We start from the raw sequence: 19,785 nt of genomic DNA, 5'->3' as shown, positions 1-19,785 counted from the left end.
GAAGTGAAGATAAATTTATCTCTTTTTCCTTTCACCTACCATTCCCCTCCCAGAGGCGTGTCTAGTAATGATTTCTCTGCTTTGGAGGCTTTGTGTAAGAAAATCATTAAAGAGAAACAGTTATTTGAAAGACTGGAAGTTAAGAAAGAAACTTTGCTTGAAATGTTTAAGGTAAGTTGTACTTAGCTCAGAAAGACATGTCTGAAGAGGTTTCACTGTTTAATTTAGCAATATTACATCACATATTTATCTTCATTTAGTATTAGTAATTGTCTATCTGATTTAGTGTACTAAGTTAAAGATTGTTAATGAAACTTATTGGGTATTTTAATAATGTGAATTTTTATACGTAAGACATTTCTATACTGAATGTGATTATGGGTTATTCTTGAATTAATGTTATAGTGGCATAGTAAGCATTTATTGAATTTAAATGAATTAAGTATCTAGTATCACAAGAGAAGATACAAAAATAAGAATAAGATAGAACTTGCCTTCAAGAAACTTATATTCTGTTCTAGAGAAACAGAGATGCAAGGATATGACAAGGCAACAGAAAGTAAATACAAGTTAATATCAGGAAGGAGAGAGCATTCCCAACCTGGAGGTAATGGGAGAAGCTTTAAACAGTAGCTGACATTTGATCTAAGCTCTGAAAGAGGATGAGGATTCTGAAAGCCAGAGATAAGAAAGGAAAGCATTCCAGGAGTGGGGACAGTTTGCAGAAATAATGTGTCATACAGAGCTGAAAATTTAGGTGTATCATATTCATTTCTAATTTTCTGTTTTTTTAGTACAATAAATTCAAATGTCGGATTTTGAATGAAAAAGTGAATACTCCAACTACTACAGTCTATAGGTGAGCTTATTACAGTGTCTTATAATAATAGTATAAGAATTCATAGTGTAATGAAGTCCATCCATTTAAAGTTTTGTATAAATTGCTTTCATTTCTTTTAGGTGTGGTCCCTTAATAGATCTGTGCAGAGGTCCTCATGTAAGACATACTGGCAAGATTAAGACTTTGAAAATTCATAAAGTAAGTCTGTATAACTCAAAATGCCCATTTAAAAATATTTTTTATCTAGAAGCCATTCCTAATCTTACTGTAAGAAACAAAATATCTTACCAAGAACTCCACTGACTGATGAATGCAGGAAAGATTTATTTTACATTGTTACAAAAATGGGTGCCTAAGTTAGTAGACATACCTTTAAAACTTCAAAGGCAGCATTTTATTTCCTATCCTGAAGCACAAGTACCTCCTCTGATTCCCCATTAATTGGATATATAGAAGTTATAGGACATGAAACTATCCTTCATTACATAGTTAGTTCCTGCCCCCAAGGAACTTATCTTCTTTTGTGGGGGAAGATAACCTCTACCCTTGATTATTCTTTGATGTCCTTGTGGGTTTCAGTTTTCTAATTTGTTTCATTTCTCATTAATTTTCATAACTGGAAATCAAACAAATGCCCATCTGTTTCTCACTACGTTTCAATATTCTTAGAACGCTTATTATGGTTTTTCTTACTGTCTTCCCTCATGTTTAATTCATTTTTATTTATATTTTTATGCATATTATTGATGATCTTTTGTGTTTTTCTCTCTTTTCAGTTTTATTTCTACAGAATAATCGTTTGAAACGCTTTTATAACTTTTTCCTCATCTCAAGTGATCTCAAAGAAATATTTAGAAATTCTTAGAGAATTCTTAAATCAGATTTTCCTAGTTTGCTCTAATGCAAACATTAAAATCATATTAACTATTTCTTTTTCATAACTTTAAAATCTTATGAAAAGTTAATTGTTACTGTGTTTAGACAATAAATAAAAGATAGCAAGCACCTTATTAGAAAGTATGTCAATATGATTTCATGACTGCAAAAAAAAAAATTGATTTATTTACTACAGTGGTATAATCTGACTTAAGTAATGGCTAATTTAATTCATATTCAAATTCTCTTTTGAATGAAATACCCTTAGTAATATACTATTATTTAAATACCATATGGATTAACTGCCATGAAAATAAGATTTGAATTATGAAAGTTATATGTATATTAATGCCAGGTATTTTCCCTCTAATTTAACTTAATGCTTGTATGTAAGGTAGTTATAGTAACAATATTCATCATGTAAGTAGATTTAAAAAAAAAAAAAGCTAAATTTTTAGATGGATGAGAAACTGGGTACTAGATACTGTGAGAGAAAAGCAGTGGTCACAATGGAGCTGGATGAATGTCCTACTTCCTCTGTTAATGTTTTCCTCTGGTTTTGTTAGAACAAAGATGATCAGAATCACTTATTAGACGGATGACAAATAATAATCCTCTGATAGCTGTTTCCTGTTCAGTGAAGTGAATGGTGATGTACGTGAGAGTTTATAATGACTGCAGTAACTATAAAGTGTTGACAAATAGGCAGGCTAATTTCATTCTAGCAGCCATTTGTTAAATGATTATTATATCACTAATTCTTATTTGCAGAATTCATCTACATATTGGGAAGGCAAAGCTGATATGGAAACTCTTCAAAGAGTTTATGGCATTTCATTCCCAGACCCTAAAATGTTGAAAGAGTGGGAGAAATTCCAAGAGGAAGCAAAAAATAGAGATCACAGAAAAATTGGCCGGGTAAGTTAAATATCTAATATTATGTATTGATAATTAGTGAAATGCCTTAATGAGATATACTCTCTAGGTATTTTATTTTCATTTGGAATAGTATCAAATTTCATATAACCCTAATCATGAATCAGTGTTAATAAAAACAATTGGTGCTTTCTGCTAAAGTAATACCATGTCTCATACACACTCATACTCATAGTGGTATACACTAATTTTGCTACATTTGACCACTGACTCCTGTGATATAGTCCCATAAATCTGCTCTTAAAGAATATCTGTACTGTAAAGGAATGTTCAGGATAGGATGCTTTCTACCATGTTTCTGATCATTTTTTCTTTGATAAAATTCTAATAGCTTCAATTACTAAGAAATGCCAGTCCATTCAAGCTGTGCTGATAATCCATTAGAAATAATAAATGATGAAGAATGGATGGTACCTTTTCTCTTTGTTTTATTATGTACACAAGTAGATGTCTCAGTGGCTGAGTAATACCAGAGATTTGTATCCTAAACTATTTCAGCAAAGGAAATTAAAGTAGAATTCCCAAACTCTTTCTTCTTTGGCACCATGAGAATTCCCTGGTGAATTCTTGGCCTTAGAGCATTCTAGGCAGATGGAATCAGACTTCTATTCTAACAGTGTTCCAGCATCTCCCTTGGGATGAAGGTAACCGTTGTATGCCCCTTGAAGCCCTCCTTAGACATGTAAGATAAAAAGAATTTGAAACAAACAACACTCAAAACCCTTTCCTGAACCCATAGAAAACTGATAGGATTAAATGTTGGTTATATTGAATTAATAGTTAGTTGAACTAAAAATCTGAGTGTGTTCTAACCAGATCTAAGGTGGTATTACTATTGAAAGAATTATTAACATACTTAAGTGAGAAGCAGCCTTATATAGTGGATGGTGTATTAGTGATGGAAATGCGAAGATCTGGAGCTAACTGTACGACCATGAACAAGTCATTGAATTTCTCTGTGCCTCAGGCAACTGTCTAAAACTACAAGTTATAGGTGAAATTCATTGTCTCAATAAAAGATGTTCTTGCCCTCATGAAGTTATAAGTCATTCATGCATTATTCTGCAAATTCTGGTTGTGCTCTGGGCTGAGATACTCAACTGGTCAGTAAAGAAACTTGATTGATTGGATCACAGGCGGAATCTTCTGCCACCTCACCTTACCTACCAAAAATTCCTGCTGCCTTCAGGCCAGCCCATAGCCATGACCTCCTTATTTTGGGTTTGGACATTTAAAATAGGGAGCCATGAACTCTGAGACATGGAAGTTGAAGCAACTCCTTTACCTCTTTTATTATGGTTTGTAGGTGGCCACCCCATCTCCTGACCAAGAACTTCATTGTTAGCGCTTCATATCCCTTTAGTACCAGTACTCTTTTAAGAGGAGTAAGAAACAATTCTGTCTCATGAAAAGGTTAGGTATCCCTATTCATTGGAGTAGAATAGGAGAAACCAGAAGGGATTTTGTCTGCATTTTCTTATGTTAAAAAGCAGTTAAAAAAAAAAAAAAAAAAAAAATCAATATCCTTTGAGGGACTTCATTTGTAGTCCAAGAAGTTAATTTGGCCTTCAGCCGAAGTTTTGACATATGTTTCTATGCTTTTGGAAGGTCATTAGTATGGAACCAGGACAAAATTTTTAAAATGTACCAGAACATTACTATTTGACTGCTTACCTGGACTTCCCTGTTATTTCCGGAAACTCATCATCTTGCAAAATCATATCAGCTTTGAAATTTTCTTCCTCAGTATTCTCACTCCTGATTGAAGAGAGGGGAAGGTACACATGAAAGAACTCATCCTAGATTCTCTGTTTGAGAAGGGGCTCAGGAGAGATCATCATATGGCCCTGGCCAGCCCTTCACTATCACCACCTACTACCCCTCTGCTGTTTAGCTCATTATTAGACTTTGAGGGTAGACAGTGACTTTTGCTTTTCTTTGCATCTCCAGCTGAGCGAAATGTTTTGTCACATCATAAGTATTTAATGTTTATTGATTGACTTATCAGATAATATACAGGATTTGGAGGCAGGAAGGTCTGTGTTAAAATACTGCTTCTGACTCTAGCTATAACCATGGATATATCTGTCTTCTCATCAGTATTTGAGATAATAATATCTTAAAATAATAACAACTTATAAAATGGTAACTTGTAAAATTGTTGTGAGGCTTAGATGAAATAGTTTATTTAAGATACTTGGCAAATTTTAAAGTGTTACATAAACATTGATGAAGTTGATAATTATTATGGTTACATATTTTGGACATTCTCCTTTTCTTCTTTTACCTAGGATCAGGAACTCTATTTCTTCCATGAACTCAGTCCTGGAAGTTGCTTTTTCCTGCCTAAGGGAGCCTACATCTATAATACACTTGTTGAATTCATTAGGGTAAATAATCTTCTTCTATTATATTGTTCCCAACCAAGCCTTTTCAAATATACAGTATAAATTTAAAGGGGGGTGGGGAGGAATTAATTTTGATTTGGGGGGGTAGATAAAATTACTTGTGAATTTGTTTTTTCATGTTATAAAGTTTTTTTAAGGCTTTTGATATTAATATATATTGATAACCATTATATTAAAAGGCAGTGCATATATATATACATGTATGAGTAAAGTCACTAAAATTTATGTGTGATCTAGAGACATTTATCTGGTCTTGTATTTTGTTGGCACACTCATTTATCTCAATGAGGCCTCTTCTTAAAGTTCTCTTAGTTTGTTGTTTACTTTGACTTAGTTTAGTTTATTTTTTAAAATAATGATGTAATTGTTTTTCTAGTCCATTATTTTTAGGATCTTGGTTTTATTTTGGGTGTTTGCTTTTTCAGAGTGAGTATAGGAAAAGGGGATTCCAGGAGGTCGTCACCCCAAATATCTATAATAGCAAACTCTGGCTGACTTCAGGACACTGGCAGCACTACAGTGAAAACATGTTCTCTTTTGAAGTTGAAAAGGAGATATTTGCTCTGAAGCCCATGAACTGCCCAGGACACTGGTATATAGCTTACTTTGAGATTCTAATAAAATATTTATCAAGTGTTATAATTAAATTGAATTTGTTTTCTTTTTCTGGAAAGATTTTCTGTTTAAGATATACTCCATGTTTTCCTGAGGAATTTAGTTAAGTGTATTGTATTTTTTTCTGACTTGGACCCAAGAATCTGGAAATACTGACCTTCATGAGAGATATGTAAGAACTCCATAGATGTTGGGAAGATGCTTGAATATATATGTATTATTAAATATTATATATGTAGTATTAAAGTAGTAAAGTACTTACATGCTGTGGAGGAAGGACTGCTTGACCATAGGGGTGAGGAGTGTTGTGGGTCTAAGAAATTCAAAGTCAGCCTTTTGTTTAGGCTGTTCTTTTCTCAATTCTAAAAGCATTTATTAAGTGCCTGTTATGTAAAAGGTACTATGATGGCATAGGTATACAAAGATAAAAATTACCTTCCAGGTAGTTGGGAGGTGCCATCTGTGGAGATGCTGGGCTGTTGAAATTTTAAAAGAAAAATATAAAGATTCATAATCAGTGATCCTAAAGACCTGCCTTCATAGATAGAAATTTGGTTAGAATCTCAGAGACCATTTATGTCAGCATCCTCATTTTGTAGTGTGGGAACTAGGGTCTAGAAATATAGATTGATTTGCACGAGATTTATGAAGAGTGACAGAAACTTGACTTAATCTTAAATCCTCTCACTGTAGAGCTAGCAGGTTTTTAAGTAGGCTAGCTTAACCTCCTCAGACTTGTGCAAAGAAATTGCTCATTGTCTAGAGCTGATTGTTTCAAAATGTATTCTCTAGTTTTATTTATATAAGGCCCTTAAATTGCTTCATAATAATGTTCTATTCATGAATAAACTCAGGAACCCAAAATTTGAGAGATGTTACTTCTACTTTGAAATAAGATTTTCTGTTAGTTTTCTGTGGGAATCTATTGCACTATAATCAGTGGTTCTCAAGAGTGTGATCTGGGGACTTGTAGAGGACCTTCACACCCCTTCAAAGGGGATCACAAGGTCAAAACTGTTTTCATACTAATATGGTAAATATGGATGGATATAACCTTATTAAGAAAAGCTGTCTGGGACTGGGGAAGGGGGCAAGTGTTTTTTTTTTAAGTGTTAAAGGGATCTTGAAACCAAAGAATTTTGAGAACCACAGCTGTAACATTTTGCCAATATCATTAAACTAATTGGCCGTTTGGAGACTTGAATATCAGTGTATTCTCTACCTTTCCTTTTATTTCCAAACATAGCCTTATGTTTGATCACCGTCCCAGATCTTGGAGGGAGTTACCTCTACGAATAGCTGACTTTGGGGTACTTCATCGGAATGAACTGTCAGGAGCTCTCACAGGGCTCACAAGAGTACGAAGATTCCAGCAAGATGATGCTCACATATTCTGTACCATGGAGCAGGTACTAACTAGATCCTGTGAAATCAAATTTAAAATGTCAGAATTCAAGTAATAACACATTTTTCAATTTTTTTTTTTTCTAAACAAAACAAAGATTGAAGAGGAAATAAAAAATTGTTTGGACTTCTTGCGTATAGTGTATGATGTGTTTGGATTTTCCTTTAAATTAAACCTTTCAACTCGTCCAGAAAAATTCCTTGGAGATATCGAAATATGGAATCGAGCTGAAAAGGTATTTTCATTTTATTGAAAAGTTATTGGAATTGAATTGGAATTGAATCTGAGATTATTTAAGAGTTAAAGCAAGAGGCTGGTGAGGGTGTTGATGTTGTCGTTGGTGATAACCCACACATTGCAGAGAATTAAGTGATCATTTCTGCCTGGTTAATTGATTTTTTTTTTTTTTTTAAGAAAAGATTATTATTCTAAAAACATTCAAGTTGTATTTACTGGGAAAGGTAGTATATGAAGGGGTAGGAAATAATATCTTAAATTTTAAACTAGAATTGAAGGCAGTGATTCATATTTCTGTTTTAACTTGTTTTGTTATCTTTAGCAACTTGAAAATAGCCTTAATGAATTTGGTGAGAAGTGGGAGTTAAACCCTGGGGATGGAGCATTCTACGGACCAAAGGTTAGTACCCAAATATATTAATTAATGTAGATACAGGGAAGGGCTAGTAAGAGGCAGTGAGCATAATCTGTATCTTGCTGTCACTTTTGAAATATTTTTCTTTTATACCACTAACACTTTGTTTCAGTTTTTCCTGGTAAAATATTTCTAAAATATATTACATATAGAAAAAGAATAAATAGTCATGTCATCAGGAATAGAAGGATGTGAGCTTTTCACACAGAGAGAATGAGGGACAACCATTGGATAGTGTTTCTCTCCTTCCTCTAGGACTGAATTTAAATTTCTCTAGTTTTTAAAGAACTTCACAACCTGGCCCCACTCTATTTCCAGCTTCATTGCACATTAATTTCTCTCTGTCACAGTTTGTATTCTTGACAAGTATTTCTTTACATTCATTTTCTCAGTTTTTAACAAAAGTTTTTTTTCTTTCTCTTTTAATCATCCAACTAGTCATATGTTATCGCCCTATATCCTTTACATTGCAATTTACGACCCCACTCCTTTTTGCACAGTTCATTTTCTTTTCTTTTTGCAACAAAATCTGCTTATCTGAAAACTGTTTGCACACATATTTTAGCAGTTTTTATTAAACCAAAATTTGTTTTCCATTCTCCTTTTGCGTACCAACATGTTTATATTAAAAAGGCAATATCATCCTTCCTTTACCATTTGATCTGATACATTTTCTTTAGCTAAGAGTTAATTTTTGTGGCTCTATATTAAAGATCAGTAAAAAGAACAACTATCTTGCATAACATATTGGGGAGGCACTAGTTGTTGGGATCAGGAAAAGAAATAATACCTTCATGTAGAAGGTGATGCTTGAGTTTTGTCTTGACTAAAGAAAGGCATTCTTTGAGGCTGAGGTAAAGAGAAAATACATCTCAAACATGGGGGGTGGCAAAAGTGTAGAGATGGGAGGTGGATTGTCACATGGGAGGAGCACAGTTAAGACCAATTTGGCTACATTTGGAGAGAAATGTCCAGTGAAGTAGAAAGATAAGTTGGGGTCAGGTTGTAAAAGATCTTTCCAATTAAGCACCAAATCCAATGGTCTTTTTTTCAGTCACTCTGGAAGTTCCAGACTTTGGAATATTTAACAGCTGGCCCTCCCCTCTGCTTTCCCTTCTGAAACTTGGTTTTTTTGACTCTTCTAGTTCTGACTCCCTTTCATATCTAATCCCATAAATGGAAGTATTATAGAAATCCTAGCCCTTGGTCATCTCTCTCTCTCTCTGTGTCTCTATTACTCTGTCTCTCTCTGTCACTCTGTCTCTCTCTCTGTCTCTCTTTCTTTCTTTCTCTCTCTCTCTGTCTGTCTCCTCCTTCTCTCCTTCTTTCTCTCCCTCTCTCCCCCAAATATCCATTTTTATTTGCTCCCATGACTTCAAGTGCCTCTCCCTGGTATTTGCTTCCAAGTCCATGTCTTTAGTGCTCAACTTCTCCATATTTGAATTTTCAGCTACCTAATGCATATCTTTCCCTAGCTATTCTCTCTCCCTGTATCTTGAAGTTTAACATATCCAAGACAACAATCTCTTCTTTTCCTCTCTAAACTTGTTCTTGATAATTCAGTTATTTAACTGATCACAGCAATCCCTTACTCCAGTGCCCTCATTTTACAGAGAGATTAAATGACATGACTCTTGATTTGTTTCTTGTATACAGTAGGCACTACTTTAATGTGAATCCAGTAAAGGACACACTATGATCTCAATCACCTATTTTCAAAATTTCAGTTCTTTTTTGATTCCATATCTTCCTCCTTCCATTTCTTATATTGAAGCTGCTGTCCTATCCCTCTTCCATTCCTACTGCTAGCACTCTAATTCAGGCTCTTGTTCTCTCTTCTCTTCCTTATTGTGATACCTCCTTTCTGTTACTTGCACAAGACATTCCATCTCCTGATACAGGCTAACCTTCTGGGACTAACCTTCCCTTCTCATTTTTGACTTCCTCTGATTTTCTTTATATACAAGCTAAAGTCTTACACTCTGCAAGAAACCTTCCTTGACCTTAGTATTTTCTTTCCAAAGTTCTCTCCTGTTTTTGTGTGGTTGTTTATAGTTTCATTTTTATCCCCACTGCTCAGCATTGTGCCTGACATATTAGGTTCCTAATGCAAATTGACTGACTGACCATTTATTTGTGCTCTATCCCCACCTGGGACAACTGTCATTCCTGACACTGATGACTGTTCAAATTCCCTTTTTATGTCTTCTGGGATGGAATCTAAAGCCTATGGTCCAGACTGTTGACAAATTCAGTGCCCTTTGTATAAATTATCTTTTCCCATTCTTCACACTTATTTTTTTATATTTCATCCACACCCAGCTATTCATCATTCTAAAAGCATGTCCAGCCTCGAAGTCCTTTTTCAAATAGCACTTCCTTGTAAAACCACCTCTATTATTCCTCTCTTCAGACTCCCTTCATTCTTCTCAGCCCTACCTGAGGGGGGTGTACATTAGGCAACAAATGATTTCTCTCTTTCTGGACATTCATAGCCTTTCAATTGTATCAGACAGGCAATGTATGAAAAAAAATCTGTTCACATTCAGCCTCCAACACATCTAATACTGTGTGACCTTGTCTGAATCACCTTAAACTCTTAGAATGTCATTTTCCTCAATAATAATTCATGTAGAACTTGCTCTGCCAAGCTGTTAGCAATCTCAGAGGAGACAATTTATATAAATTAATTGCACTTTTTAAATGTTAGCTAATATTGTTTCTATTATCTTTCTTGCACTTAGCTTATTTTAATTTGTTATTTGTATGTAATACGCATTTAATTTAATTGTTACTCAATTTTGATTAAAGACATTGACAACAAAATTTCACTTGACCATTCTTTATTTCTATAGAAATTATTTCAGTGAATTTGATCTTTCTTAGATTGACATTCAGATTAAAGATGCTATTGGTCGATACCATCAGTGTGCAACAATTCAACTAGATTTTCAACTGCCAATTAGATTTAATCTTACTTATGTAAGGTGAGTGCACATCTGCATCTTTTCCAGGTGAGTCTTTTATTTAAAAAGGAATATTTAAAGGCTCCTCCAAGAAAGTGCTCCTCTGATGCTTTATAATATCAGTTATAACTCATCTACTTTTTGGAAACTGATGTAAATGAAAATTAACTCTATGGGGCTAACCAAGCTAGAAAGATTTGGGGTTTTGGCCCCATCCTGCACTTTCTGTCTGTTTTCCTAGGATTTGTCTGGTTAAATGTGGAGATTCGTACTATTGGGTTGACAAAAAAGTATGACTTTTTTTTAGCTATAGCAATTTTCAACAGCTGTCTACCAAATTACATACGGGTTGTGATCCGTGCCACTGGTGGGAGAACTTACATCAAAGAATAAGACATATTTAAAGCTAAATATTTACTCTGGAATAAGCAAAAATATGTTGTTCTTTTTCTTTATAGTCATGATGGTGATGATAAAAAAAGGCCAGTAATTATTCATAGAGCCATTTTAGGATCTGTGGAAAGAATGATTGCTATTCTAACTGAAAACTATGGAGGCAAATGGTAAGGCAGAAGCACATTCTTTTAAAAATATAATGCCTACACAAATTGTTAGATTTGGTTAATGTGTTTATTGGTTTTGCTAAACTGTTGTTTGCTTTGTGTTGTCCTCTATTTGTTGTAAGGGATGACCCTCTGGGTAGGGGTGGTAAAGGCATATATTGGGAAATGGAGGTGAGATACAAATAAAGGATAGCAGCAAAAATTAAGAATGTAAGCTTTCTGAGGACAGAATATTTTAATTTTGTCTTTGTATCCCGGCCAGGAACACAAAGACAAAACTTGTGCTAGGTTTGTAACCTAGCATGGGACTGTGCAAGGGTTAGGCATTTGATTCATTTGATGAATGTGGATGGCAAAGGAGGGAAATGGTAGTATCTAGATAGTGTCGCCAAGTGAACCTGTACTTTCATTTGGTATAGGGAACTTCCTGGGGAAGAAACTTCTCTACTAATGCAAATCAGCACCTTATAACAAAAGAGAATTGCCTCGACCAGGACTTCTTAAATGTTTTCTACTTGTCACCCTTTTTTGCCCAACAAATTTTTATGTGACCCTCGGTTTATAAGTATATAAAATAGATCTACAAATCAAACATTTACTGATAATAAATCATAATTTTATCATTCCCCCCTTCCCCCATATTCACTTAAAAGACTCCATATGGAATCACAAACCATAATTGAAGAAGCTAGGGCCTAGAGGACCAAGAGGTTACTGGATTTGCCCAGGGATATATAACCAGCATGTGTCAGAGAAGGAACTTGAAGCTAGGTCTTAGTGATTCCAAGGCCTTCCTATTTACCATGCCATGTGATTTCTGTCTGAATATATAAAATAGTCAAAGGAATATTTGTTGTCTTTTGTTTTGTTTATAGGCTGGGAAGAGAGCATAGTTTAATTGAGCTTTTTCAATTCCATGATCTTTTTATGATTCTTTTTTTTTTTTTTTTTTTTTGATATATTATTTATTTCATTTCAGCTAAAATGTCAGTGAGTGATAGTTTATTCCAAATCATGTTTTGAAACTTGGTCATCATTGTGAATAGAATTCTATTCAGATATTACTTGAGTATTGTAAAAGAAGAGCTTTGGAAAGCTCAGCAGCCTTTGAAATTCTCAGGAAAAAATGTTAAGAACAGATAAAAGAATTTTACCATTGTTACTAATAACTAGTATGCCTGACATTTTCATTTTCTTCCATAGGCCTTTCTGGCTGTCTCCTCGGCAAGTAATGGTAGTACCAGTGGGACCAACATGTGATGGATATGCCCAAAAGGTGATCCATAAAGTTTGGGAGCTTAAACTTTATAGCTAACATTCTTCTTTTTAGGCTTTTGCAAACTATTTGTAGGTTTTTTTTCTCTCAGGTTGCCTATATCAAAGAGAAATGTGATGCTTGCAGTCATCGGTATGCCCTGGCAAATTATATTCATTTTTTAACTTTGAGGAACATAATTTACTGCATGGTCAGAAGCAAGATTTATACAGCTGTAGATTTTAAAAAGTATTGTTAACAAATTTAAAAACAGATTGCTATTAAAAATATCTTTATTTTTCTTAAAAATGTCCTTGAGCCTTTTGCAAACCTAATAGACAAAAACTAGGAAAGCATTTTGCAAATTTATGTTTCATCCAGCTGTTGTCTTTCAGTTGCATATGGCAAGTGTTAGTTTGGTTACCTGAGGCTTTGTGCCTTGGAGTAATTTCATCTGAAATTTTTGACTTTTCTTATCACCTTTATATGAAGTGTGAGGATTTTAAAATTCATTTAAATTGAGAAATAACTTTTATTAGCCTGTGGTTTAAAACAATACCTATTATGAATTGGGTTCTTTAACACTAGGGTAGATGACTAAATTTTATCTAATGTCCTTTTATTGATATGCATAATTGGAAGGGTATATTTTATGAATGGGTGTATGTCAGGCATTTGGAAGCAGAACTGAGATCCACTAGAACATGGTAAAGTAACTAAAAACTGGTGGTCAGTCTTGTGATGATCTTCTCCATACTTGTGAGAGATTGGTTCCCAGATGTTTGAACATCTAGTTCAAACTTAGGCCTAGACATAATCTTTGCAACTTTGTGTAGGACTTATTAAAACTTTTATCCCAAAACCTTATATAGGTAAGCCCCCTGTGAGGCCCTTGAGTCATAAACTCTGGAGGGGTCTCTGGACAGGAACCTGTGAGACCTGGAGTCTTAAACTCTGGGTCTCTGGACAGGATAGGCTTGGTTAGGCCTTCTAGGGTGACTGGAATCAATTGGGGACAATTGGTTTGTTTGGGCGTTTTGGAGTTTAGATTCGGTCCAGATTCAATGGGTGTGGCCCAGTCCCAGCCAACCCTTGAGGAGAGAAATGTCCCTTGGGAGATAAATTAAGTAATTGGAAAGAATTGCCAAAATATAGAAGGAAAAAAGTAAGGAAAAGGAAAAGATAAGGTATTGTTTTTTTGTCTGGGGTAACAAAGATATTGGTGAAGGCACTATTGAAGACTGGGTGTGCCAAAGACTGAATTTGTACCTGAAAGAGAAGGAAAGGATTTAATTCCATCTGCCCCTCCAAAGGGCCCTCAGGGCCAGGAGGAGAACTTGGTTCTATTTTGAATCTATTTTAAGAACTGAGGGCCACATTTCAAGGTCCTTAGACTACCACTAGCCTTTGAAGTAGGGCTTTAATAGATTATCATTATTAGTTGTAATAGTGTGGTAATAAAGATAAGTTTCCAAGTTTCAACTGTGTATCAATTCAATTTAGTGAGTACTTACCTAGTGACTGTTCTATACAATACATATCCTCCATTTGCTTCCTTTGTGTAACCTGTAGGGGGCAAGTATCTTCAAAGTACAGGGTAGATACTTCTGGGTACCAGGAATCTTTAAATCTCTTTATTAGAAGAGAACATCGCCACTTTTTCAGGTCAGTCTCTCCTCATATATTCTTAATTGGAGAGTCTTAGTTGACCCTTGGAAAGCAAGAGCTACAGATTTGGATTTCTCTGCTTTGTACTCGCATGTGAAGGGCTTTTATAAATTGGATACTGCTGATGCAGTATATAACCAATAACTTCTGTGTATTACAGATCAAAATCTTGAGCCTGATTGTTTTTGACTAGCATAGCATAAATAAATTCCCATGTGAACTTGATCTTTGAAAAAGTCAACATTTCTCATACTTCATGTTTACTTAAAATAAGAAAGAACACCTCACTGAAGATTATTAAATTTAACCACTTTGTTGTCTTAGAATAGAGATTTTGGTTTTGGTTTTTCCTAGAGGTAAATCTGTGGATTCTTTTGACACTTTGTTTTCCGTATTCAGAAATTCTGGGCAGTTTTTTGGTAGTGTTTCTTAGATTGATATTCAGACTTTTTTATTTGTGTTCTTGGAAATATATAATATATAATCGTTTCTCTACATTCTGTTTTCAACATCATATATTCTACTATTGTGGAAATCATGTTTTCTTTTCATGTCAAGCAAGGCTTTTAGCTTCTTTTCTCCTACATAGTCCTTCACTTTTGTGTAATTGCATTCCCAGTTTTTGTTTGTTTTAGTAGTAAAATTTGTCACAATGGATTAAAGTTTTCCTGTTCTGCCAACTATTTCAATCATGCAGATCATTAATTGTGCTTTCATAATTTTTGTTTCTCTCAAATTAGTATATTTCACTAGTGGTTCTTTATTCTGAGAATCGAATGTCTTCTGCTTCATTGACTTGTCTTCCATTATTTGTTCATGGATGTCTAGACTCATTTAGCTGATCTGGAGGCCATATTCCTTTTTGTTAATTATTATCTTCCCTGTTGATTGATATGCTTACGTTTAAGGTCTTTAATTAAACTTTCTTCCTCCTGTGAGCTTTGTTAATTTTGGTCTTTTCCCTAGTATTCCTTTTATTCACTTTCTAATATCTTTCTTTTTGATTGTGCCTTCCCTATGGGGTGGGTCTCAAAGCCATCTCTAGCTCATCCTATGCTGGGTAATTCACATTTCACCAGCCTCTCTTTCTGTATTCTGTGATTTCTGGAGGACAGAACTGACCTCTGCTGGGCTCTTAGCTTCTGGTCAGCACTGATGGTATACCTTTGTTCTCTTGCAGAGGAATGTTAGAGCACAGAGTGCTACAGTCCCAGCTAGAGCAGATTTTTGCTTTTTAGATTTCCCAAGTTGCTGTGAAGGGTGGAAAGGATAATCAATGAATGCTGTTATATAAGTATTATGTTATCCTAGATTAGTTTCTGTAGTACAAATTGGGTTGTGTAATGTAATACTGTAATTCTGTAAGACAACAGGGGACAGAGTGCTGAGTGTTTTGGGTGTTGGAGAATTTGCCTTCTCTGCTGTTAGTTCATCAGATTTTGCCTTTTTTTTTTTTTTTTTTAAACCAGATTTTACCCATTCTTAGTGTCTTACACCATGGAATCAGCTGAACTCCTTTTATCTCATGTGCATAATTCCTTTTGAAGCTATTTGAGGCCGTGAAAATCAGAGAAAATAGTCAGTCCTTCATCTTGTTGGTCTTATGACCCAGAAGTTTCCCAAAGCATGATTTAGTTGGAGTTTCTCACTTTTAAATGTAGAAAACATTGTGAAATAGTTGTATTTAAAGTGCTATCAAAAACTTGATTGATATTTTGTTGGGAGATAAAGCTAAACTAGTATGGTTAACTGGTGTGCTAATGGCAAGGACAAGTGATGGCGTTAAAAGAACCTGCTAGAAAGTGGGTTCCAGAATGATGATTTCTATTCTTTAATACATTAGCTCACAAGCTTAAAAATTTCTTTAAAATTGTATTTGAAATTCATTTCACTAAACTTACTGTTGCCTATAACAACAGCAGCTGTTCATTTAATTATCTTGTTTTCAAAGGAAAGTTTGTATTTGTAATGAAAAGAACTGTTTGTAAATATTTCTTTGAACATAGTAATTTAGAATGTGTTCTTCAGGTTCATTTAAATTCCTCTCAGTAATTTCTTTGATTAGATCATTGTATATATGAGTGTAAAGGAAATAATTGGATTAAGAGGCAGTTTTAAGAGCAGTAACTTGCTGCTGGGAAAATTTTGTTGATCAATTAGATGATGTTCCTTCACTTGATTTAAAATAGAATGTGTTACCATCTTTCAGTTGTCCATACTCAGCATTTTTGCTTTTTGTAAAACAATAAAATAAACCAAAAAAAAACCCACACCATGGCCATAGAGAGTTGACTATGAATAGTTACCTCTGATTATTTTGATTATTGTGAATCTTTGTAAGGTATTCAATAGAGAAGGCAACTCTATATAAAGAATTAGAATCATTTGATAAATACTAAATGGAAACTAGTCCTAACCTATTTGTAATCAATGATACAAATACAAAAAATTTGTACTTTGAATCTCATAAAGTGATCAGTTAATCTAATGACTGCTTTCATTTATAGAGTAAAATATCTTGAGTTATTCACATGGTCTTTAATATCATTTTAATGCAAAATTTTTAAGTTTAAATTTAATTTAAATATTTTATTATTATTTTCAACATTATCTCTGGAAGATTCAAGTTAAGGGCCACCAGTGGATTATAAAGTCATAAAGCAAAATATGGTTTGAATGTAAAATCTATAAGGATTTATTCTGTCTTATCAGGTACAGCAACAGTTCCATGATGCTAAATTAATGACTGACATTGATTTGGATCCAGGCTGTACATTGAACAAGAAGATCAGAAATGCACAGCTAGCACAATATAACTTCATTCTAGGTAAAAATGAAAAAAATGTAAGGGCTATCTCTAGTGCCTTAAAAAACTGGGCTGGACTGAGGCTGAACACCAGAAGAGGGTTGGGTGAGCTGATAGAAAAACCTGTTCATTTTAAATTGCCTGGTTTGGGGAGCTTTATAGTTTTGCTACAGATTTCTGTAATACTGTAATACACATGATATAATGAAATATTTTGATGTATAGAAAGATATCTAAAAGTTTACATTTTTATATCCTTTTACCCCTTATATTTCTCAGTGAACACAGAATGTTTCTCTTGTATTTATCATGCTTGAGAGGATATAACTCAATGAGCAGTAGAAGTTTTAATTACATGTAGTTGTTCACATTTGCAAGATATTTTAAGGTTATAAAATGCTTTTTTTCACAGTAATCCTATGAGTGATAATGCATATATTATATTGTTCTCCCCTTTTTTTAAGTATGAGAGAATTGTTACGAGAGAAAATGATTTATCCAAGGTCCCATATCTTTGTGATAGAGCCAGTAAAATGTATAGAGTTTGAATGCCAAATGCATGTAATAGTTGATCCTTGTTTATCCTTAGTAAATTCAGTAAGGTACAAATATCAATAACTAGATAGTTTTAATTTCCCTTTAAGGAAGTTATGACTCTTCAGATATCTTTTCAGATTTGTTCTTGGTCTGGTCTATCTAATGAAGATGTTTTATGTATTTTAGTTGTTGGTGAAAAAGAGAAAACTAGTGGGACTGTGAATATCCGTACAAGAGATAACAAGGTACATGGAGAACGCACAGTCTCTGAAACAATCGAGAGATTACAGCAGCTAAAGCAGTCTCGAAGCAAGCAAGCTGAAGAAGAATTTTAACTAAGATTTCCTCTTCTCCTTAGTCCGGCCCCCATGATTGGTTCAGTGTAAAAAAAAAAACAGGTTTTTGTGTTTTTTTCTAAATAACATTAAATTTTTACAGGTTGTATAACCTCAGTTTTTACTGGCTATAGAGGAATATCTTTCTTTTCACTGCCTGCTCCTTAATCTCTGTTTTTGCCATTTTTAGACACTGAATAAATATACTTGAAACATTTGATTAATAAAGCAGAAAAATTGAAAACTGCTTAGATTTCCTAAGTATCTGATCACTGAAAATAAAATGAAGAATGCTTTAAAGGAGAAAGTATTATGTAAGACATGATTAGTCATAATAAATAATAAATTTATTTTTCCATTTAAATTGATATTTGAAAATTATGTAGATTAGTGGTAGAAGGTTAAAGAAATAATGAAAAGTTTGATATGTGTCATATCAAATGCAAAGTCCTTTTACAATAACAAATCAGGCAAATAGATGTATAAATGATTTCATTCAATATTAAAATGTATTGTTTTGAAATGTTTGTTACTGTGGTGAAGCAAATAAGTATAAGGAGTAAGAACTAAATTCTCATTTTAATAAAAAACAAAATCTTTTAAGAATTTATTGAAATTTATAATTACCGTTAGTACTTTTAAACATCCTAAGCCTTAGCCAGAGGTATGTTCTTTAATTGCATGTGTATACACACACACACACACACACACACACACACACACACACCACAGTGAGACATCAGTTTTAACCTGTTTTTTTGTATTTTTAAATTATATAGTTATTTTGACATTTTTTTTTCCCTAACAGTTTAGTCAGTATTGTCTTACCATATTTTTCCTTGAACCATAGACTAAACCTAATTTCAAAAGGTTTTTCTTTTTTTCGTAATTTATTGAACTCTTTTCTAATATGGTTGTCATCAGTTTTCATACACACTAGGTTCAGGTCCTGTTTCAGTCACTCTCTTCCAGACTTTCGAATACTATGAAATTTTAGATAAGTTGATGATATGAGTACACACCAAGGTATGCTACACCTGGACTACACATTCCTCTGCCTCCCTTTCCCCCCCCCAAAAAAAAACACACTAAAAACTCCTTTGCTCAAATTAAAGTAATACTTACTCGAGTTATTTAATGGATTTTTGTCAATATTTGAGTTCCTATTTAGGAGTTTTTGAAAAATTCTTCAGACTTCTCCAAAGCCAAAGTATTTTTAAAATGGAAGATGTTGAATGAAAACAAGGAAGGGGGAACTCTTGTATTCCTTGAACTTCTACTACACAAAAGATACCCTCAGATCTAACTGAATACCTTTACAAAACAACAAAAATTAAAGCAAAATACTATCATGCTGAAGTAATACAGAATAAAAGCATGGTTAGAATATACCACTTGTGGATGTGGGTTGACAGCATGAAAGAAGATCATTACAACAAGTAAGAAGACGCAATGGGCAAGAGGTTGCTAATCTCTTCCTTCCTACACATTGCTATATTTTAATCTTTTCAAAAAACCCTCTTTTAATTATCCTGTATATGCAGAAATTTTCTTGTAGCAATACCCTCCAAAATCTGACCCCAGCTTATCTGTCCTTTCTCATTTCTTAATACTCTATAAATCATTTGTCCCAACCCAACTGGTCCTGTTAGTTGTGCCCAAGACAAAGCTTATATTTTATTATGTGTATTTGTATATCTATTGTTCCGCCTTAAATATCTTAACCATATGTCCATTACAATCTAGTTTGCACTGTCTGGCTTTCCAGGCCACTCCAATTAAAGTGATCTTTTTTCTCCTTTTAGTTCCAACAATGCTTATTTTCTATACTGTAACTAGGACATATGGGAATCGTAGGACTACTCACAGATAAATATCAGAGATATACAGAGATGACTAAATTTGACTCAAACTAGAACGAA

At 33.9% G+C, this 19,785-nt stretch overlaps 1 protein-coding gene across 1 annotated transcript in view; it reads left to right on the top strand.

Moving 5' to 3' along the window:
- TARS1 (threonyl-tRNA synthetase 1) overlaps window positions 1-18,227 on the top strand; it is a 37,882-nt gene extending 19,655 nt beyond the window's left edge. Inside the window, exons 6-19 of the mRNA XM_031945879.1 lie at window positions 54-171; window positions 795-859; window positions 961-1,039; window positions 2,489-2,635; window positions 4,945-5,043; window positions 5,487-5,653; window positions 6,923-7,085; window positions 7,179-7,316; window positions 7,641-7,718; window positions 10,620-10,720; window positions 11,158-11,262; window positions 12,466-12,538; window positions 16,898-17,012; window positions 17,715-18,227. Coding sequence (XP_031801739.1) covers window positions 54-171; window positions 795-859; window positions 961-1,039; window positions 2,489-2,635; window positions 4,945-5,043; window positions 5,487-5,653; window positions 6,923-7,085; window positions 7,179-7,316; window positions 7,641-7,718; window positions 10,620-10,720; window positions 11,158-11,262; window positions 12,466-12,538; window positions 16,898-17,012; window positions 17,715-17,863 — 1,597 coding nt within the window. The 3' untranslated portion in view covers window positions 17,864-18,227. The remainder of the gene's footprint in view (window positions 1-53; window positions 172-794; window positions 860-960; window positions 1,040-2,488; window positions 2,636-4,944; window positions 5,044-5,486; window positions 5,654-6,922; window positions 7,086-7,178; window positions 7,317-7,640; window positions 7,719-10,619; window positions 10,721-11,157; window positions 11,263-12,465; window positions 12,539-16,897; window positions 17,013-17,714) is intronic.
- The last annotated feature ends 1,558 nt before the right edge of the window (window positions 18,228-19,785 follow it).

Source organism: Sarcophilus harrisii, chromosome 1 (genome assembly GCF_902635505.1).
Source record: "Sarcophilus harrisii chromosome 1, mSarHar1.11, whole genome shotgun sequence".
In the NCBI taxonomy this organism is placed as follows: Eukaryota; Metazoa; Chordata; class Mammalia; order Dasyuromorphia; family Dasyuridae; genus Sarcophilus; species Sarcophilus harrisii.
This window is presented reverse-complemented; position numbering and strand designations above follow the sequence as displayed.